The sequence below is a fragment of the Accipiter gentilis genome, chromosome 4 (genome assembly GCF_929443795.1).
Source record: "Accipiter gentilis chromosome 4, bAccGen1.1, whole genome shotgun sequence".
NCBI classification, from domain to species: Eukaryota; Metazoa; Chordata; class Aves; order Accipitriformes; family Accipitridae; genus Astur; species Astur gentilis.
The window spans coordinates 11,389,322-11,410,737 of NC_064883.1; the positions used below are offsets into that span (position 1 = coordinate 11,389,322).

Consider the following 21,416-nt stretch of genomic DNA (forward strand, 5'->3'; position numbering starts at 1 on the left):
GGCTGGACCAACGCTGGACCCAGGACTGGTGAAACCCCTCTCTTCTCTCTTTCTTTCTTTCTTTCTTTCTCTCACTCTCTCTCTCCCTCTTTTCCTTCTCTCTTTTCCACAGTCCCTCATCCTTTGAAACATAAACCGTTGACCAAGTCTGAGACTAAGAGTGGACCTAGCCGCCCCTGAGCTCCTCTTTGAGAAGGAGTCCAGAAAGCAAGGGGGTCTGCTCTGAACCTCGTGACTCAACGGGAGGGCTCTCCTTCTGGTACATTTCATGTTCCTTTTTCCATTTCATTTTCCTGTACTTACCTCCTCTTCTCAAATAGCGGCTTAGTGACATGTTGCAAGGTTCATACTAACAAATTCATGTGTACTTGGACAAAGTTAGCTAGGTTGAATAAATGTTGGTTGTTGTTTGAACTCCCCTGGTGTCGTTTCACCTTAATTCTGACAAAGGAAATCCACGAACCTGAGTCGCTCCAACTTTGGGACACGACACAGGGACCCAGCCTAAGCTGCACTGATCCAAATTAATTCAGAATCCACTTAAGAAGAGCTGGATATGCGTCCACTACATCTTAGATAAAACAGCGATTTCCTGTGACAGGCTGGTCTCCTACAGAAAATGCTTTTTCAAGGTTAGATGGGGTCTTCCCTAGAAAACGGAGGTGGTAAAAAGGCTGTAGGGCCCTTTAGAGAAGGTTGGAGCTTGTCTCATAAACGGTTTGATTTCACACCCTGATACCCCTCCTCAGAATGTTGCTTCCCTTTGCTATACTTCCACACTCCCCAGGAGGAAGGGGGAAGAAACCCCACTTTTGCAATTCGGGATCAGATCAGGACCAGGGAAGACGTGGTCCGCAGCCTTTTTCAAAGAAAGAGCTCCAGAGGGCAGCAGGCTCAGCCTTGCCGTCAGTAACCAAGCGCTCACCTCATACAAGCTGCAGGCTGGAGTCCCTTAGGCTTTTGCATGCTGGTTAACTACAGCGCAGGCCCAGGAGAATGACTCCCTTAATGCCGCAGTGCTCAGAAAATAAGGACCCCAAATTCAGCAGTGATGACATTTATAGGATGACTGAAGAGGCCCCGAGAGCTCTATATGTTGAATGGGGATTTGGTGCATTCAAGAATATCAAGCTAACCAAGTGAAAAGTTGCTTTTCTGAACTTTGAGCACTAAATGAGACCGAAACACACTATACAAGCAGTGTGTGTGTACCTGTGAAGCCTGCTACACTTAAAAAAACTACAAAACCAAACCAGCACACTGCAGACCCACCGATCTGTGCAGACAAGTGGGTCAGTGCAATATTTGGTACCAGCACACCAACACATCAGTGTACTAGCAGGAAACTGTGTTATGTGGAGCCAGTTTTCAGCAATAAAGGATTAGGTAAAGATAAAAGGCAGACGTGCACAGATAGCTTCTTGATAGCTTATTTGGCTAAAATTCAAAGTATGACCAAAAAAAAAAAAAAATCAGAAAACAGCTCATTACATTTTTTCAATATTAAATTTTTATTATATACAAAAATATTTTGTTGGGAATTAACAGAATTTCACAATTTGTACATTAACATTTTTATGTTTGGCTATGTTTATTGTGAAAATATTAGCTGTGAAAAAGGGGGGTTTTAGAAAACAAGTTGCAATTTAAAAATGTCCTATGTATTAGCTGACTTTATCAGTATGAAGTCAGAATGCTAACAAGTCCCATCTCCTAGGCCTGCTCTACAGTATTGTATTCAAACAATTAGGTACTAAATCAATTGCAGGTTTACATTAGAAAGTTTAGCTAATAGTTAAGATTTTTTTTCTGTAGGATGTTTGCAGCTGAAGAAAGTATTTTTTTTACAGAAGAGCAGTTTTTAAAGTTTTACAAATGTCAAATCCAGTTTAATTTAATATGCTGTAGAAGGAAAAAAAAAAAAAACCCAAAACAAAACACAAGAGCTTTCAATAGGCAAAAACAATTGTGAGAAGAAGCAAGGTAAGGAAATGCACGGTGACAGACTTCTGATACACATTTAAATCCAAACACTTAACCAAGATTTTATAGTTCTTACCCCAGTTTGGGGTGGGAGAGCAGCAAATTTTTTTGTACTTTAAAACCTAAGGAATCTGTCCCCCTTATACCACAGCGCACAAATGTTACACACAGGCAATATATGATGAGGGAGGGGAAGGAATGTTCAACATGCATTTTCAAAGGGGAGAAATACATTTCAACAGTTATCACCATATATAATTGTGTACAAGAAAGAACTAAACCAACAAAAATAAGTCAAAAAAACCTTGGTTTTGCAGCCAACAATTTTGCTGCCACCCCCAGAATACAGAGCAGTGCCATTCATTTTGCTGTACACTATGTATCCTGTAAGAGATCAAATAACAGAAAAGTTACTTGGGTTTTTTGGAAGAGGGTTTACTGTGCTCTAGGTAAGGCTGACTACTTAGGAAGCAATACCTGGATCAGCTGTGAAGACAGGCAAACTTGCAGGGACAACATTAACATGGAGCTAATGACATTAAAAGGAAAAGGATAAATGGGAGAAATTGTTTCCAGGACTACTTTAACTATGTTAGCCTTGCAGGCTGGTCAGTAAGTATTCCACAACCAACCACTGCCTTAGCAGCAAAAGGAACTCCATACCCAACTAGCACAAGAAAGGGTTAAAAATACTGAGAACAAAATTCACATTTACTTCAAGTGTAATTTATCCTATAAAATATAAATATATTGCTGAAACCCTGCTGAAAGAAAAAACAAATCTGTTTGGAGATGAAACTGCTTAACAGCCTTCACCAAGCTGGAGTTTGTTTTTAAGCCTGTACAGGTAAATTCCAGCTGCAGTACCAGCAAATGAACTGAGAATTCAGCAGTTTAAAATGTGACAGTTTGTGGAATAGTATCTCAGCATGGAGAATTCAGGTAAATTAGCAGATATTGTCTGAATTACCTCTAAGTTTTATTTTTGTGTGTGTGTATGCGTGTGTGCACGCGCATGCGTGCGCATGAGTGTACTTTTCATAGGTTTGGAAGCCAAAGCTGCCTCTGAAAATTGGTTATTTTACAAGTGTTTTCACTCCTTTTTTTTTTTTTCTTTTTAAAATCTCTCTTGGGCCTAAAACCAGTAAGTTACACCAGTCTTTTATACCAATCTGTTGACCACTGTTTCCTCTACAGGACACAAGCTGAGAATCCCAGACAATTCCCATCAGTAAGCTCGTTAAACACACATGAAAACCAAGAAGGGCAGGCCAAAAAAAGAAACCCAGGGAAAAAAAAAAGGAAAAAAAAAGGCCAGGACTTCACCACCTTTCATGACAGTCCACCAGAGAAAGCAAATGGCAGTGCCTTTACAGAAATCCTTTTAATGGCCCAGGAGAGGTTTTGTGTAGGGAGGGACTGACAGCTGGAGGGGTATTTAAGGCAAGAGGCATAGGAGACTACAAGTCTTTGTATGCAATAACCACTACCTAGGCATCAATAAATTGGTCTCACCACTTTTGCAAAAGTAGTATGAAGTTTGGCAACACCACTACGGTACTTCAACTCTTCAGAACTTGGGTGAACCAAGAAGCTCTGCATGAAGCAAACAGTCTATACGCATTTGCATGACGGATGCAACAGTCCTCCACCTGCAGTTTGTCTTGAAGCTGTACATACAGGCGCAATGAGCGAGGGGGAATTGACTGACTGCCGCAGGCGCTATAGATGAACTGAGAAACAGCATCTGCCTCAACATTCAGTCTGAATGAAGAAGCCAGACAGAGGAAGCCTGGATGGGAAACCAAGGAATAGGTAAAGGAATTTTGAATTTGTTTATGTTCACAATTTTAGCTCATCTCCCCATTTCTGGAGTGGTGCTCTACTTGATCATTCTCCACTGGTCCTTAAGCATAGCAGACAGGCAAGCTTGGCTCCAAAGGGTACCTAGCCAGGAATTTTCTGTGTTTCGAAGAGAAAAAAGTTTCCTATCTGAATCACCCTCTTCAAAACAAAACAAAACCCAGATGACTTCCTGAACGCTGAGATGCAGGCAATTTGTACAGCAAGTCATTTAGGTATGATTTTAGAAGATGCAATGAGTTAGAGTTGTGAGGATAGAGGATTGGGAAAATCCTGTCACGTTTTGAGCCTATCCAAGATGTGACAGTTTATATAAACACAAGTTCAAAAGTGATAAGCTGATCTTCCATCCTTGTCCACAAAGCTTTTGTACAACCAAGTACACAGAGCTGCACTGATCTGAGACCACGGCACAAGTTAAGGATACTGCATTGGTTATAAATTCAATTTCCCTTGCCTATGTCAGTCTGCGATTCTGCTGCAATTTTACCTTTGTTTTCTATTTGCAGAACATTTTGAAAGACCTTTATACAAGATGACATATCCCATTATATTTATCCCACTAAACTTAATTGACTGCATCTTGTCACATGTAGAACGTAAAGTAGACCTGCTAGTGTAATATTTAGAGACAGCAAGGTAATCACTTGGGTACATATGCACCAAAGTATTTACATGAATGTTGAGACTGGTGCACACTTAAGGGAATTTTTGGTGCATTTAAGGAAATAACTTATGGGTCTTGGCATACTGACTGTACTTTTATGTACAACTTTTCATTCACAGGGCAACTACAGTGTTTCTTCTATAAGTCTCTATATGTACAGAATTTTACAGCACCTCATGCACTGTCCAAAACAGATAGAAATTACAGATAAATATAGAATTTTTAGATTGAAATATTTGTATATTTAGAAAAATATACATTAGTAAACACAATAAACCAGGTAGAGAAGTGTACCAGTTTAAAGTCTCACATGCACATTTCCAGATTAAGTCATGGTAGCTTAGTAATGTTATAGCAGAGGTGAGCATTTTTTGTTTTACCATCCACATACATACATATACACAGACAACTATTTGATAATTTACTTTTCTAAACTACTTAAATATTTATCTTGTGATACATACCACATATCTTAAACATTTAGCAGCATCTTCACCTCGCTCAGACACACCTATTGTTATCATTAACAGTCAATGTAAAAAGTTTTCCTGTTATTATCTGGAAAATGAATGTTTAGTACAGAATGATATACATGAAATCCTAGTTATTTTAACTCCTCCAAAATACTTCAAACAGCTGTTACATGAAATATTTTCACTTGCTCAAAACTAGCCTTTCAGAGTGTCTTTCTTCCCTAATTGCACAATATACAGGTCTCTTATCTAACATCTGATCTAGCATACCCTGACAGGTAGAGACTTTCACTGCTGTGTATATAACTGAAATGGCACCATCATTCTAAGAACCTTCAAGAATGCTCTTTTTAAAAAAAAAAAAAAGTAACTGTCATTCTCATTCTAGTCATCCTACCAGGTAGTGACAAACTAAGCAGGATATCTGATGAAAACCTGATTTTGCTAAAAACCAAAACAACCCCTCTCGCTTCCCAACATTATAGACCTGCCAATCTGAACTCTCCATTTTCAAGATTTAACAAATAGATGCAAGGAGTGTGGTGTTTGGGTTTGGGTTGGGGGTTTTTCCCCTTACAACCTGCAGGTGGACATCCAGTTAAAACCTGTGATGTTTGCATGCAACCTAAGCAAGCCATCTTCTCTTATTGCTTCAGAATTGTACTTCCATTAGCATCTACATTAACACCACTAAATGGTCAGCCACTAGGCTCCACTGTGCTAACTAACTGCTTGATTTAAAAAAGCTATGTGTACCTGTAGCAAAAGCTAAAGCTTTCGGCTTTAGCAAATACATGGCTGTTTGGGGATTGCTATTCTCCCTGGGATGGAAATAGAAGGAGCAGAGAGGTTTTCCTGACTAAACCTTGGTGCCCATGTTTCATGTGTTACATTTGGTTAAGTAAATTTATGGGAAAAAAGATAGAAATAAGTGATATTTGCAATATAAAGTACTATAGTGTGGAAACTGAAGAATCTTCTTATTCTGTTCATTAGGGAAGAGTGAGCTTGGCTCACTTTTGGCATCACAAATAGAGTATTTTCTAACTGATAATGAAAAGGCATCATATCTGTCCAGATAGCACATCTTATTTACAGCATATGTAGGTCTCCTATTACACAGTATACAAACACAGTTTAGTCACGTTCAGCATATAGTGCCAATAGTAAATCATTAAAATAGTCAAGCAACGGCTCTGCTATCACTGCTGCTACATTCAACACGATCCATTTCTCAAAGCAGCCTCTGAGCAATAGGATCACAGAACACGTCTCCTGGCAAAGGAAAATAAAAGTCTCGTGCTGGTGCCACATTTAAAAGCTCTGCCAAACTTAAACAAAACCAGAGAAAACACATCTTGGAAAGTGTATTAATAAACCGAAGTAGGGGTACAAATTTTCCCTTGAGAATTTCAGATTCCCTCTAAAAGACTGAAATCTCAAGAGCCACAAAGATGACCTGTGCTATACACGGTTTCAACTAATATTTTCCACATACACTGGGATCTCAAGCTCCCCCTGCCTCTTTTCCCCCACAACAACCAACTTTATAGGCTTTGTAAAAAGAATCTGTAGTATACAGGTGTTTTGAGGGTTTTTTTGAGACTTACACTTTTCCTATACTGCACCAACTCCATTTTCCTTTTCCTTGTGCACATAAAATCTTTAAGAGCCCCAGGATGCCATACTGTTTTACAGTGTCTAAGCCTCTTTTCCTTCAGAAATACTTCTGAGGAACTTGCATTTTGATAGCATTCTGTGTCACACTTTGGTGTTGAAAAAGAATTCAGAAGCCAGGTGCCTGTCACCAGATGGAAGAGAAATTGAACAAATAGATGACTTCAGTTTAGACACCTAACCTGGTAAGTGATGGTGAATGTTACTATATACAACAGCTGACATTATAATATAAAATATGGTCATAAAAAGAGCTAGTCTTAGTGACAAGCTATGTTTTCATTTTGTTCTTGTTAAGCAGAAATTTACATCAGCATAAGTTTTGATCAATTAACTTGAACCTAATACAAATTATATCAATGAGCCTACTAAGGGAAGAACTGTCACTAAACAAAAGGAAATATGTTGTAAAACAAAAAGGTATAAACAACATTGCTTTTTAGCAGTAAGCTTCCAATTCACAAGCTATCTAATGAAAAATACAACTAAAACCAATGCAACAAAAAGCACAGAAATTCCATTATATCACACTCCTAAAAATACAGCAGTTGATCACACACAAATATTAAAAAAGATAATATAGAACCCAGCTAGATATCACAGGAAATTAAGCCACAGATCACTATACAAATATTGAACAATATCCTAAGAAAAGAAAAATGCCTTTTTTTTTTTTTTTAAAGCAATGTGTTTTCACAACTGTGAATAAATAGTCCTAAACCTTAAGCGTCACTCTACAAGGCTCCACGTTATCAGGTTCTCTCTCAGGCTACTTCACCATTATTCAAATTGCACTGAATTACCTTGCGTACAAGCTTTCTAATGTCAGTATTTCAACCATAATGGGCTAACAGGTTGGCTCCCAAGAACCGCCTAATAAGCAGCTTGCAAAGTATTGCTTTACGGTATTTAAGAGACACGTATAAGGGAACCTATACAACAGTTGTCTAAATCAAGAGACATCAAGAATTTGTGAAACATCAAAAATGCACCAACATTAAGCCGAAAGAAGCTGCAGCAATGGAGCTGTGTGTTGGTTGCTGCTTTTAGTATTTAATATTCTGCTCCCATGAAATTACTATTTTTTTAAGGAAGAAAAAAAAACCAAAGAAATTACTGTTCTTTCATATTAAGAGCTATAGACTTTTGACCAGTTAAACACTGACGTTAAACAAGTTTTACAAAAATTGTTTCAAGTATCCTTTTTTTAATCACAGTGAAAATGTAAGACCAAGATGTAAATGTTGAAGTAAATGACTGAAAGTTTCTTAGATGAAAAAGGCAAAGGTACTAAATCAAAACATATAAAAATGCTTAAACGCATTTCCTTCATGTGATATGAATAGAAAGGTTATCTGTAAAAAGTTAGAAAAATTAAAATAAATTACATATTTAAGTACACTTTCCCTTTGACATTTTTATAAAAATTCAGAATAGTGTACTTTTGAATATACAGAGTAAAAATGCACAGGTGCTGTAGGTTATCGTCGGTATCTACACAACGTCGCATTAGCATATTTGCTGCAGTTGATTTTGTTACTTAAGCTCCTCTTGAGAAATCTCAATATACCCAGCTAATTGGGACCCACTGTGGTTCCAGCCTCAGTCTCTCGATAGCAGTCTGTAGCTTCTCAAAGGCTTTGTCTAGGTTGTCATTTACAATGGTCAGATCAAAATAGTGGTTGTATGCTCTCTGGATCCGTGCACTTTCATCCACTGTTTTTTTCAAATCAGTGTCCTGTTAAAGAGAATTTTATGATTACTAAGAACATAAAACTTGGCAAATCCTTATAAATACAGAAGTATCCCTTCATTACATATTGCAACTGACTACTTAAAGCTATATACTGAATATATTTAAAAAATAATGAAAGTTTTCATTTATAGTAAATCCACATAGAACTTAAGCCAAAATGCATTGAAAGAGCTGAAGAAGTTAGGAGCTACACCAATAATGTTAAATATGGCAACCAAATGTTTTCAAATCCTGCAATTTTTAAGAAAGTCAATAGAAGCACATTAACTTGGGCTGGTATGCACAACGGGCAGTTAATAAATTTGTATGTGTAACTGACAATCCAATCAGAATAAAATTAATGCTTTAGGAATGACTGAGTCAATCAGTTATGTAAATATATTTGTGGCCTTTTTTATTTCCACAGAAGGCATCAAAAATCCAGGAATTTAAATCAGTATGAAATAAAAAAGACAATGCAAGATACATTTCTAGTAGAATAAAGCTCTAGAATACCTTATTGCTTTTAGAGGCTACATTTCAGCCTTGCTCACCTGACATCAGTTCCTCATTCATAAACTACTGCTGCATTACTTTAGTTCTGACATAAGCTGCAAAATATGCAGGAAATTTATATTCCTACATTATTAAGCCTTCATGAAGTGCTGCCACTGAGCATTTTTTCATGTTTCATTAGTCCTACATTCTTAGAAAATTCCTCTCTGCTTTTGCACAAAAGCAATTTTTTTTCTAAGCGGTTATAAGATTTGTCCCCTTGACAATATTTATTTTAATAATTTCAAGTCCTGATACAGTTGTAAATAAAAAAGCCAAAATGAAAAAGTAAGTTTGTGAGTAGCCTTTCCTTCACAGTAAATGAAGGAGACAAGCAAACGTATCACAAGAGCCAGAATTTTTGCAGTGGAGTGGCTTAGGATGCTAGAAATAATGTGGACAGACCCACTAGCAAGCAGAACAATATTTTAAATGGTATTTGTTTTTCATTTGTTCAGGAAGCACAAGAATATGAAATGGGCAATCATATTCTTTATATACATGTGCACAGATATGATTCTGAATTCATAAAGATACATAAATGTATATTTTAAATGTAACTATCCTCTTTATTATTCATAAGGACAAGTAAAACATAGGCAAGGATGTCCCTTAGGGAATCAAATATTAGGAAGTGCAGGAAATAATTTTTATACTTGTCTGGACAGTTTTAACCTTGCCTTCTTGTATATGCATCACAAAATTTGGGGTCATTCGGGGCAGAGAGAAGGAAAGGCAGAGCACTCACAGAGATACTAGAATCTATATTAACCAGAATCCATGACTAGGACAGGACAGTCTCTCACATGGTTAAGAGAATGGGATCTCACAGGTTTGAAAAGAAAAAAAGACGACTAAAAAAATCCCATATTCATTTAGTGGAAATTAACCCACCCCCCCATTTTATTGCTTTGAATGCCCCGTCAGCATTACACAAGGTATTGCTACTATCTAAGCTGCAGCACTGTCATTGTGAGTTGTCAGCAAACCATGGCTTTTCTCAGATGGGGAAGTTGTCCTGCTGAAGACAGAGGATAGTTTTCTTAACTGCTCAATCTGGCTTTTTTTGCTTTGCTCCTGCAGCTGGGAAAGTTCATGCCCATACAGAATATTTATAATTTGTTGTGCTGGAGGAAGTATGTCTCATTTCCCTCTGCTACACACCGTCTCAGAAAAGGAGAGAAGATCTAATGAATAAAATGTGCCACTTTGCTTTACATGACAAATCCAAGGAACTTCAGGGGAAGAGAAGCTATTCTACACTTCTTATTCTCACAGCTCCCAGCCACTCTCAGTGCAGCATGTGCTGCTGCAGTAGTGGAAACAAGGCCTACTTGCATTCTATTGTCGGTTGGGTTTTTTTTTTTTACGCAGGCTGCAATATCTTTCCTGAGGATTAGAGACTGCATTTCTAAAGCACACCTATATTATAAGACAAACTTGAACAAAACTTTTTGGAGGGAGAGATGGGAAAAGTGAAGGAAAGACATTTACATAAACGAACAATTCCCACCATCAAATATCTACCATTTGCTGCAAATAATCAAGAGGTGACACTTCCCAAAGAACACATTACAAGTAATTTTTGTAATCAGCACTTCTCTGTAAGAAAGAGGTCTATTTTTAAGAAGCAGTCTGCCTTATACATAGTATTTGGTTAACTTCTACTAAGTAATCAGCAAAACTCTTGCCTAACTTTTCTTTGAGACGTTAATTTCAGAACAAATTCCATCTAAAATGAATGGTAAAAAAAAAGAAAATCTAAGAACATCCTGTTCAAAGCAAGCTAAACATGAAATAATCTACTTACAGTGAGAAGTTTGGTTGTAATTCCAGCATCTACCACAGCCTTGTGCATGGCGCGCAAAGTCTCCAACTCTGGAGCAGCAATAAACACTACATAGGGCATGAATTCTGAAGTCCTCAGTATTTTCAGGGCCTAGAAGCAAAGAAAAAGAAAAAAAACCCCACCCTATATTTGAGAATGACTCATCACATGTCCCCATTACTTAAGGGGCACTGCAAACTAGTCTGTTATAATAGGCAGAAACACGTAATTGCAGATTCTTATTTCTATTTTACAAACTCCTACACTGACTTTTGAAATGCTCAACATCACTCTTTCCTTGGCTGAAAAGATTACTTACTACTCTGCAAGACTCCTCTTCCATATGGAATCTAAGTGGGGGTTTTTCCGTCTTTCTAATTCATTCCAACTAAGTGCCACAAACGTAAGAATCCAGTTGATATTGTAATCTTTAAACAGAGAAGAAGCCTTCAAATTTAAAATCATACTCCTACACTTGTAGTCTAATATCAGAAATTATATACCTGTGGATTCACATCCAAGATGCAGGTCCTTCCTGTCTGAACAACTTCAAGGATGGAATCAATTTTGGTGCCATAAAGATTTCCTTCATATTCTCCATGCTCTAAATATCTGCCAGCTTTAATATCCATCTCCATTTCAGCCCGTGACACAAATCTGTATGCTTGCCCATCCTTTTCATCATCCCTTGGCTTTCGTGAAGTAACTAAACAAAAAATGTAAGATAAAAATTGAATGCTTCCTTTTTGTATTTGGCATGCAAATATGAGACTGGACTGCCTATTAAGTTAGGGAGAGTATAATACACTTTAATATACAAATATAATTGTTCCATATACAGATTAATTAATTATTCTAGTGTAAGTTTCAAAACTGAGCACAGCCCCTCCTGTTCCCTTTATTTCTATTCTTTCCTATATGTTGCTTACCCACCCATTTGCTTATTTCCTTTGTACTACTCCTTCACACCATATACAATACTCATTCATGTCATCTTTTTAATTATTCACTTAATAAAATAATTATTTAAGTGACTTGGAAATCAAATGGAAGTTAACTCTCAAATGCCAGATGTACTTCTGAAAATAACTGAGCACACGCCAACCTGCCCCTCAAACCTTAGCACATACTTTGCTCACTGTGTTTGCCCTGTTATTCAGGGTAGAATGACCTGAGCTAGCTATAAAGGAAGTTAGCTTAAATATCAGAAGAAGCCCAGCTGCCATAAGCAGAATGTTAGTGGAGGCCAGCTAATGCTGCTTTCCAGGACAACTTACCCTTTAAAGCAAGGTAGATTCACTGCAGAGAGATTAAAGCCAACATTTAAGTAAAACACTAGCAGCTATCTTGGGTATTGGCTATACTGGACAGTACAGACATTAAGCAAGAAAGTGAAAATGGATCCCTTTGGCAACAGCTATATCATGCCCTGTCACCACTTGGTGATACAAGTGGAAAGCATCCTCCCCCTTCCAGTAATTCCTATCAACTTCATTATTATAGAAACTCAAGTCCCAGGAGAAATGATCTTCTGAAGCTGTTAGCAATAAACATACTACTAGAACATCTAGTTTTAGCCAAGATTCTACAGAAAGATTGAAACTATAATGGTTAATATAATACCCCCCGCCCCCAAAATCATATTAGTTTGAAATAAATTTTGGAGAATGAACTTTAACAGTTTACAGCCAGAAGATGACTTAACAGTTCAGCTATCCACACTGAAGGAAAAACACAGCACCATTTGCTAGATTAGAACTCAACACCAAGTACATGCTTCTCCCCATAGAAAAATGGATCGATTTCAGACATTACACAAAGAAAAAAAAGAAAAGAAAAAAAAAGCCAACCAAAAAAACCCACACGTATTCAACTGTGAATAACCGGGAGAATCTTCTAATGAAAGAAACTGAGGCCAACTAAGATTACTGATTACTTTGTATTTAGATTATAAGTAGAATAGAGAGGAGATTCTGTATACAATAAACTATGTACTGCATGTGCATGATTAGATTGTCAGATTGCTAGGTGGGAAAAGTCAATTTTTATGCCTTTGAAGGGTGTTCAAGAGCTCCAAGTAAAAGCATTTTAATACAGTGTTGCATTACTTAATATATTTAAGCATCTATATAGCATTTTAGAGAAACCAGTAATTTTGAGGGCTTTTTTAAGAGGGAATAAAGAATTTTAGAAGTAATAAAAAGTTTATTGCTATTTTGCCAATATAAAATAATGAGATTCCCAGGGGAAGACTTCTGTAAAAAAGTAACACTGAGAAGTCAACCTTGTTATCAGTCACACATACCAATTCTTAGTGCCCTGGCCAGTTTTGGCATTAAGAGATTCAACAAATGAGAGAGACTGGTTCTCTCGTGTTGTACAATTTATCTGTCACACCTGTACCTCCTCCCCTGTCTATTATCAGATCTACTTCTTACCCACTGAAAATAGAAGGGAAGGCACTGTTTTTGAAATTCTAAAAAGCAGGTGGCAGAAGGAGAATAGTAATGTAGCTAGGGTGGACTTCTCTGGTCAGCAGTCAAACAGAAGGGGGCAGTTAAAAAAAATAAAGAGCTTGTGAATGAGCAAAGTAACTATCTGGAAGGAAGGCAAGAGAACAATACTTCAGTAAGGGAGGAGGGTCTTTTTCTGAAGTTGATAGAAAAAAAAGAAAGATCATGGGCTTGAGGCTAGGTGTATTAAACCATCTCACTGTCATACAAATCTCGGACATCACAAACACTTTAGTTTTATTGGAAGTTTGTTGCTTTTCCCTGCATTTCTCATACTAAAGTAACAATTTGTAATGCTTAGGGTGCTTCTACAGATGGAAAACTAAACAGCAGACCTGAGAAACTCCACTGGCTGTTCATTACAGAAGACTACTAGGAACTTCTAGAATCCCCTCAGTAACTGATGGTGACTGGCACTGAAGAAACCTAGCAGACTGAAATACTGCACATACAAAAATTGTTTTTCTGCAGCATCTGTAACATTTAACTGCTACTTACAAATATTTTCACTGTCATCACATGTTAGTTCAGTTGTCTGAGAAGATGAAGAATCTTTTGTTTTCCCACTCTATGCAATTTTTATACTCTGACAAAATCACTCCTACCCCAAATCACAGGGATAAACATCAGGTATTTTCCAGATAATCAGAGACTCAAAGTATGATATTACAATAGAAATGCTGACAACTTACATGGCACTGTAGTTCCAAACCTAGTGGGATTCAGTACTATAAACCTGTTCTTCAAACTTCTTCGCCCCACTCCTTGGGCCCCAATTAAGACCAGTGTTTTCCTTTGAAAAGGAGGCATTTTGGCTACTTCCTCATAGATCTGGATTTCATGACGATCAAATTCTACATTGAAAAATGTACAAATGCAACAGTTAATACACAGTCAGTACTGTAAGAAAAAAAATTAAGCAGTCCTGCTATGTATCAACAGATCACATGTGAATATAAATAGTAGTCAAAGGGCATTAAGTCTGATACAAGCTTTCTTGTTTTAAATTGGTATGGTAATAAAATAGTTACCCCTTCACAGGCAGCATACGGTCAGATTACTACGTTTACTTCCAAGGAGAAAATCCAAGATTGATCAGAATGTGAAAACTGTGATTAACAATTAGTGAGCTTTCACAGAATCACTGCATGGTTGAGGCTGGAAGGTACCTCTGGAGGGCATCTGGTCCAACCTCAATGCTCAAGCAGGGACACCTGGAGAGGGGTGCCCAGGACCATGTCCAGACAGCTTTTCAATTATCTCCAAGAAAGAAGACTCCACAACCTCTCTGGGCAAACTGTGCCAGTGTTCAGTTACCCTCACAGTGGAAAAAGTGTTCCTGATGTTGAAAGGGAACCTCCTGTGTTGTTGTGTGTTGCCTCTGGTTCTGTCACTGGGGTCCTCTGAAAAGACCCTGGATCCATCCCGTTTGCACCCTCCCTTCAGGTATTTAGACACATTGATGAGACGCCCCGAGTCGTCTCTTCACTAGGCTGAACAGTCCCAGCTCTTTCAGCCTTCCCTCACGGGAGAGACGCTCCAGTCCCTTCATCATATTCATATGTCCATGCCTCTCTTGCACTGGCGAGGAGTCCAGTACACTTCAGGTGTGGCCTCACCAGTGCTGAGTAGAGGGGAAGGATCACATCCCTCAACCTGCTGGCAACAAAGCTTTCATTTTTTTTTCCTCTTTTTAACACATAGTTCTTCTCTGACTTCCACATATCAAAAGATGTACTCAGCATGATCATACCTTCACTGGTCACTATTGCTTTTAAACCACAAAAACTGTCTGATCTATCAAATTTATAGTCAAATATTTTACTGCAAATCTTTCAGATACGCTAGACTCTGGAAGTTTAGATGCCTAAAGAACTTTGACTCATATGTAATATTAAGAGATACCTGCATTTCTTGTAGTGAGATACATCATCTTTTTCTTTTTTTTGCTGCTTATTGTTCCGCAGAAAGGCCCTAGAAATAAAAATTGAGACCAACTCATGATTTGTGTTAAACAGGTTTTTCTGAAGCTTATTTACATGAACTTATGCAAGTTTAGATTAATTAAATTTACAAGGACTATTTTAGAATTTTATATATTCTAGGGCAGCAGATCACATCTATTTTCATACACATCAAACAGTATAGTAAGAACTGAACACAGAGAAAAAATTAATTTTCCTGGAACGCTTTGTAAAAAGCGGCAGAAAAATCCATCAAACAGAATTAATTTATTAACCTTCAGTGCATACTATAAAAACATAATTTAAAAAAAAAAAAGAGCTAATTCTTATGCCTTTCCCACCTCATTTAGCTTTTCATCAGCACATGGCAAAACTGATTCATGTATCTATGAAGACTAAGCATAGACTTTAGCCTTTGTCCTTCAGTCAAAGCCAAAATATAATAATTAGCATTTTGCAATAGTCTGTGTATTCTCACACAGCAGTTTTCTAGTATCTGGGAAGGCAGGGAAAGCAAAACAAGTCAGAGTCAGAGCAACATCTATTCCTGAAATTCATTAAATCTCACCTGAGTTGTCCCAGTCTCTCCTAACAAAGGCCTTTCTCTTCTCTTCCAGAAACTGGCTAGGAATAAGCCCTGCACTTCCTCCTTCTTTGACATGACTAGCCTAGGTGCAGTGCAAAAAAAAAAAAAAAAAAAAAGAAGGAAAAAAAAATTATCATAGGTAACTTGTGAGAAGCATTCTCTCATCGACATGGTATTGACGTGACTTTCACACTGCCAGAGTTTCTCAATGGTGAGTGTTGATACATTTACTACTGAAACTTGGAAATTCAAACTTAGACGTGGATATTAAAATTCTGTCTTATGTAACAACATCTTGCCATTGACTATTAAAATTCAGGAAACTTAAATAAAATAGATGCAAGTTTCATTACTGGTTCCCATTAAGTTAGTAAGCTCCTATAGCCATAAACCTTTGGCATCAAAACCCTAAATGGAGTCCTATGGTTCTAGACATTGATCTCTCAAGTGACAAAAATCAAGACTTTCTAGTACACAGTACACTTATTTTGTATTCTTGAGCTGCTCCAAAGAGGTTACAGTGCAGCTTATTAGCTGTCATTTCACAAACAGTGAATGCCATTAACACATGCCTAATCATGCCTTCAAGCTTTTTGCATTAAGTGACTACAGTTTTAAAAATCTTAGTAACTTAACTATTCCTAGTGAGCAGCTGCATGGTGTTTAGTTGCTGGCTGGGGTTAAACCATGACACCTAGTAATGAAAGTTTGGCTAAAATTCTCTATAAAATAATTTCATGGCAAGCTCAATTCTCAGCAAGCTTAACACATACAAACACAGTTACAAAATGTTACACTTTCCTTCTCCCCAAATGGTTGGCCTGTCTCTTGCTAACAGGAACTGTTTGCTTTTCAACTTCTACGCTCTTACCTCTGACTAACTGATTTTTTACAGTTAGCAAGTTTTCTAGCATTTCTAGAAAGCACAAGGAAAAAATAACTTTCTTTCCCAGTGGCATGATCTGCATAGCAATAGTTGCAACACGCTATAGTTGTTTAACACATTTCATTTTTGCCACTGATGAAGTGTTTTAAGTTTTATTTCTCCTGGACTCCCACAAGTTACAATTGGAGAATTTGAAAAGCAATACAGAAGACAGCATATAAGCTAAGTGCCAAACTAGTCCAGAGTTTTGGAGTATCTAACTTCTGAAACTAATTAACTTCACAGTAATAAATTTTCTGCCTTCCCTCATACTTTTTATTCTCTTTCTTTCTGTTACTACTGTCACTGAAAAGCAACAGAATTCAGCAACAGTTGTTGATGTACATTCAAATATTTTTGTTGCTTTTAAGGAAGTCATATATATATATATATATATTGCTCTCAAGTAACGTTTGGCTCACTATTGCTTGTTGTCTAGCAAAGGGTGAGCAATTTAGGGGTAGAAAGGGGAATTAATAATGCTAAACTCTTTGCCTAGATTGCCACTGCCACTTGCAATTTTGAGTATCTCGGTTGAGAAAAGTGTCTTAAAGATTTACTCGTCCCACTTTCAAAGGCACTGATGATGTTTAATTGTGTGTATAGCATTTTGGAAAAAAGTAAAAATAGCATAAGCAGTGGATTACATTTCTACTGAAGGACTGAATGTAAAACTACAACCATAAAGCAGGATGAACTGTTAATATTTCAAAGAGTGCCAAACACTTTGATTATGAACATGCATGTTACAGCTCACAGACATTGACCACCACTATAGAAATAAAAGATACAGCTTCTCCAAATAGCTATTCTCACCCCTCTTCAAATCCACAGGGTTAATTTCCCCCTCTCTCTCCTCAACTCTGAGCACTCAGGAAGGGGTCCACTTCTTCCACAGTTGCTGTCAGGGAAGGCTTACCAAAATTAACATAGTCAACCTAAGACTTTCTCCTAGAAACTGTCCACTTAAACTGGTATTGGAATGTCTAGGCTTATGATACAAGAACAAAGACAAATAAATAGCAGTAATAGCAAAATGAGTGTTACATACACAATTTATACCATTCAATCTTCTCCAGTATTTCAATTGTTAATATCTTGATATTAGCTTGAAATTGGATTGCAGTGTAAATATTTTTTCTTATATCTACTGTTAAATGGGAGTAGATCATAATTTAAAGAGTTTATTATTAAGGCAATTAGTGAAACTTTTCAGATTTTTATTTTATTTTTTTAATCTTTTTACCAACCTGCCACCAATTTGGATCTTCACGGTTTACAATCTGAAGAATTTCTCCTTTAGAAAATTTCAAACCGGCTTCTTTGCATGGGATGAGGTTGTCATTATATGGATTATAATCAAAATGACACTTCACAAAAACCTGAAATGTGTAAAAATTTACAAAGCTTAAACATTATAAAATACACTCTGACTAATTTATCTGTCAAACTGAAGTAATGTCTTTACCTACAGCATAAGAAGTTTGACATGATCAAAGTTGCATTTGGCAAGTAAAATACAATCTATGGAAATAACTGGCATATAACACCTGAGAGAGTACAATAATCAGCAGTGCAAACCTTGGCTGAAGGAGCTTCATGATAAAAATAAAAAAAACAGCTGTTCTATTTGGACAATGTATTACAAAACACTCATTTTTGCATTTCAGCATATACAATTCAATTAGTATTCTGACTTTAAATTACTTAAAAATATAAAAAATTCTCAGAATGTGGGCACTGTATTTAAAGCTTGTGGAATCTTAAGAATTTTGCTATGAACTCAAAGTTTTAAAACAAACAAGATATGTGACTGCTTAAGACTCAAATTTGATGCAGAGGAAGAAACAGTAAGTTGCATCAGTAGAGACTGACTTTTTTCTACCAGGTTGGGAGCAAAGAAAGCAGTGCACCTGCCTCAAATACAGCACATTCCCTCAGCATCTACTCAATGTAAGCATAGTCTATTACAGTCACGGGCATTAAGACCCACTACCTGAAGGAGTGTCTCATAAGATGTTTCAGAGGCACTGCTTTAGAGCAACAAGTTACTTCTGCAGTAGAGAAATCAACATCCTACAGCAACAACAAAAGGATAAGGAATAGCCACCATCCAAGTTTCTACTTAAGTCACAGAATTCAAGCTCATCTGTTGAATTCAGTATGTTTCTGAATTCTATGAAACAGATTACTTGGAACACTGGTTGTGTTATAAACACACGCAGTTCACTGCAGTTTAGTGTGATTGAGGCTAGGTCATCCGAGGTCACTGGATGTCAAAGAGACATGCTTTATATGTAGTATACAAATGCTTATCAATCTGAGATTACTAATTATATTTTTTTAGGCAGGCTTATTAGGTGTGGTATTAATCTACTGAATAAACCCATTTCCAAAATGTACTTAAAGGAGAATACAGGTATCTACATTTTAGCCTTCCTGCTAGCATTAAATACACAAAATAATTAAAATATGTCTAATCCAAAATCTTAAAATAATCTCATGCGATCAAGTACCAAGCAGAAGTTCTTTTGACAGAATTATTAGAAATGTGCTACTGACCTGTTGAGGAATAACAGTGTCTCTGTAGCTGGGGAGAATCTTCAGAGTGACACTGCCACTAATATTTTTCAGCAGTTCCTGCAATTCTTTTGGATTGTTTCCAACCTCATGGCCATTCACCTCTTTAATAATGTCACCTACATGCAGAAGACCTTGTCGATCTATCATTCCGCCATGAAGAATTCGTGCTATTACCAGATCATTGTTCTCAACTCTAAACGTAACACCCTGAAAGAGGTATGTGATATCTAGATTACCACTGTTTGAATTTCAATTTCATTTTACCATTATCTCAAGCAAAAATATACAGCTATGGGATATTCTGTATACCCCAGTGAAAACATACAGTAGTAGTTACTACAGCGTAAGAGTTTCTAATACACTGATAACGGCAGGTAACACAAAAGTGCTTTCAGACAAGGTTTTCATATGACTGAACAATGACTGTATTGTTCTTGACTGCACACAATCCTGTCATTTTGTATCAGGACCAAAGAGATGGTGTATTAGTCAGTTATGCTAGCAAGTCATTCAGCCTAGTGACTGCCTATTCGCTATCCCAATAATTTCTTAGAGAGAACAGGACAGAGAACACACAAATATCTTATTTCAACCTCTCAATACTGATCCTATCACCCATTAAATTACACAACTTAATAATGGAAATAATTGAAACATAATGCAAGAAATCGGGCACATGCAAACGTTTTCACTTGTACTTTAAATAAAAGACACACTCATCTTCAATTACTTACCAGTGGTTCTCCTGCTCTTTTGTGAATTCCAAGGATACGAATAGCATCTACTGGAACAATCTGATTGTTCACTGAAGCATTATTGACTTCTGGGCTAGAAGGAGGGGAATCGTAACATTTTGAAGCCACAATATCATGTGCTTCCAAGAGTGACTGCAAAGGAACAGAAAAAGCCATTTTTTAAATCATGAAATAACCATTTGCAAAAGGATTTAGTGCTGAATAACCACTGAATCTGCCCTTTTGGGACCAGATCATAAAACTCTTACTTCACATGGAATGGAGCAAAAATTGACATAGAAGTACTCACATGGACTGATAAGCCTACTGTCTTAGTAAATATGCTCTCTTTTGTAAATACAAATGCTTCTTCTTAAGGAAATATAGGAGAAATGTAATGAATTTGGGAGGAATATGTGATCTTGCAGGGAAGAATACAGAGAAAAAGGAGTACCTAAAATAGTCTTTCACCTAATGAGACAGTATCCCAGCAAATGGTTAAAGTAAACGAACAACCCACTGCACAAAAATGAAGATAACTCATCATTAGATACTCGTGTTTAATGTAATAAAATTTTCCTCCACAGTAATTTGGATAATTACAGGTGTGCAAAGATTTCTAGCAATCTACAGAATGAGTGCTTTCTGCTTGCATAAAGCCAAGGCAAGATTCTAGCACCAAATGAATCCAAGTTGACAGAATTCACTTTCTGGAAGACAACAGCTAAGACGTCATAGTTGATCGTGTTTTCACCAGTCCACATACGTAAATACAAAGCAAAAGGAGGAGATCCAAATAAATATAATCATCTTTGGAAGACAATGCAATTTAGACTTATTTTCTCATAAAAGATACTTTAGAATTTAAAGAAAAGATTAATAAGACAATACATACAGGTAAAACAAGATCAAACTTGTGAAATTAGACAGTGGAGACTTTCTGTCTTAAAGAGGAAAACGGACACCCTATAGCCACTATATATGGTAGTTCAAGATAAAGCATCCTATAGCACAGAGTCTCACTGACAGAGAAAGGAAAAGAAGCAAGTAGAGGAGATGCCTACTAGGTCTCAAACAACAACAACATAGCTTTGTTTCAAACAGTGACCTGATGAGATACAGTCTTAAATCAGATCACTGACTGGTGTCGCATAAGTAGCTAAAAAGAGAAGACACCAGAGGCACTGTCACTGATAGTGACATGCACATGCCAGAGGAAGACAGCAAACTCCTAGAAAGCAGATCAGGTGAGCAGGCAACATTTAAGCAAATTTAAGAATTTTGCTATGCACTCTGCTCCATCCTTCTGTAAGCCACCTCCAACCTAAAA

General features: G+C 37.0%; 1 protein-coding gene across 7 annotated transcripts in view; it reads right to left on the reverse strand.

Annotated features, from left to right (window-relative positions):
• Positions 1 to 1,492: 1,492 nt before the first annotated feature.
• The window catches only part of PALS2 (protein associated with LIN7 2, MAGUK p55 family member), a 65,260-nt gene continuing 45,336 nt past the window's right edge, over positions 1,493 to 21,416 (reverse strand). For 6 of the 7 annotated variants that reach the window (XM_049798127.1, XM_049798126.1, XM_049798129.1 and 3 more), the window contains 9 exons: positions 20,087 to 20,239; positions 19,332 to 19,559; positions 18,020 to 18,151; positions 15,827 to 15,926; positions 15,200 to 15,268; positions 13,987 to 14,148; positions 11,285 to 11,487; positions 10,764 to 10,892; positions 5,339 to 8,401 (listed from right to left, as the gene is read on the reverse strand). In XM_049798127.1, the coding sequence (XP_049654084.1) occupies positions 8,225 to 8,401; positions 10,764 to 10,892; positions 11,285 to 11,487; positions 13,987 to 14,148; positions 15,200 to 15,268; positions 15,827 to 15,926; positions 18,020 to 18,151; positions 19,332 to 19,559; positions 20,087 to 20,239 (1,353 nt within the window). In that variant the 3' untranslated portion in view covers positions 5,339 to 8,224. Of the gene's footprint in view, positions 3,776 to 5,338; positions 8,402 to 10,763; positions 10,893 to 11,284; positions 11,488 to 13,986; positions 14,149 to 15,199; positions 15,269 to 15,826; positions 15,927 to 18,019; positions 18,152 to 19,331; positions 19,560 to 20,086; positions 20,240 to 21,416 lie in introns of those variants that run through there. The other variant, XR_007505775.1, reaches the window with a different exon arrangement.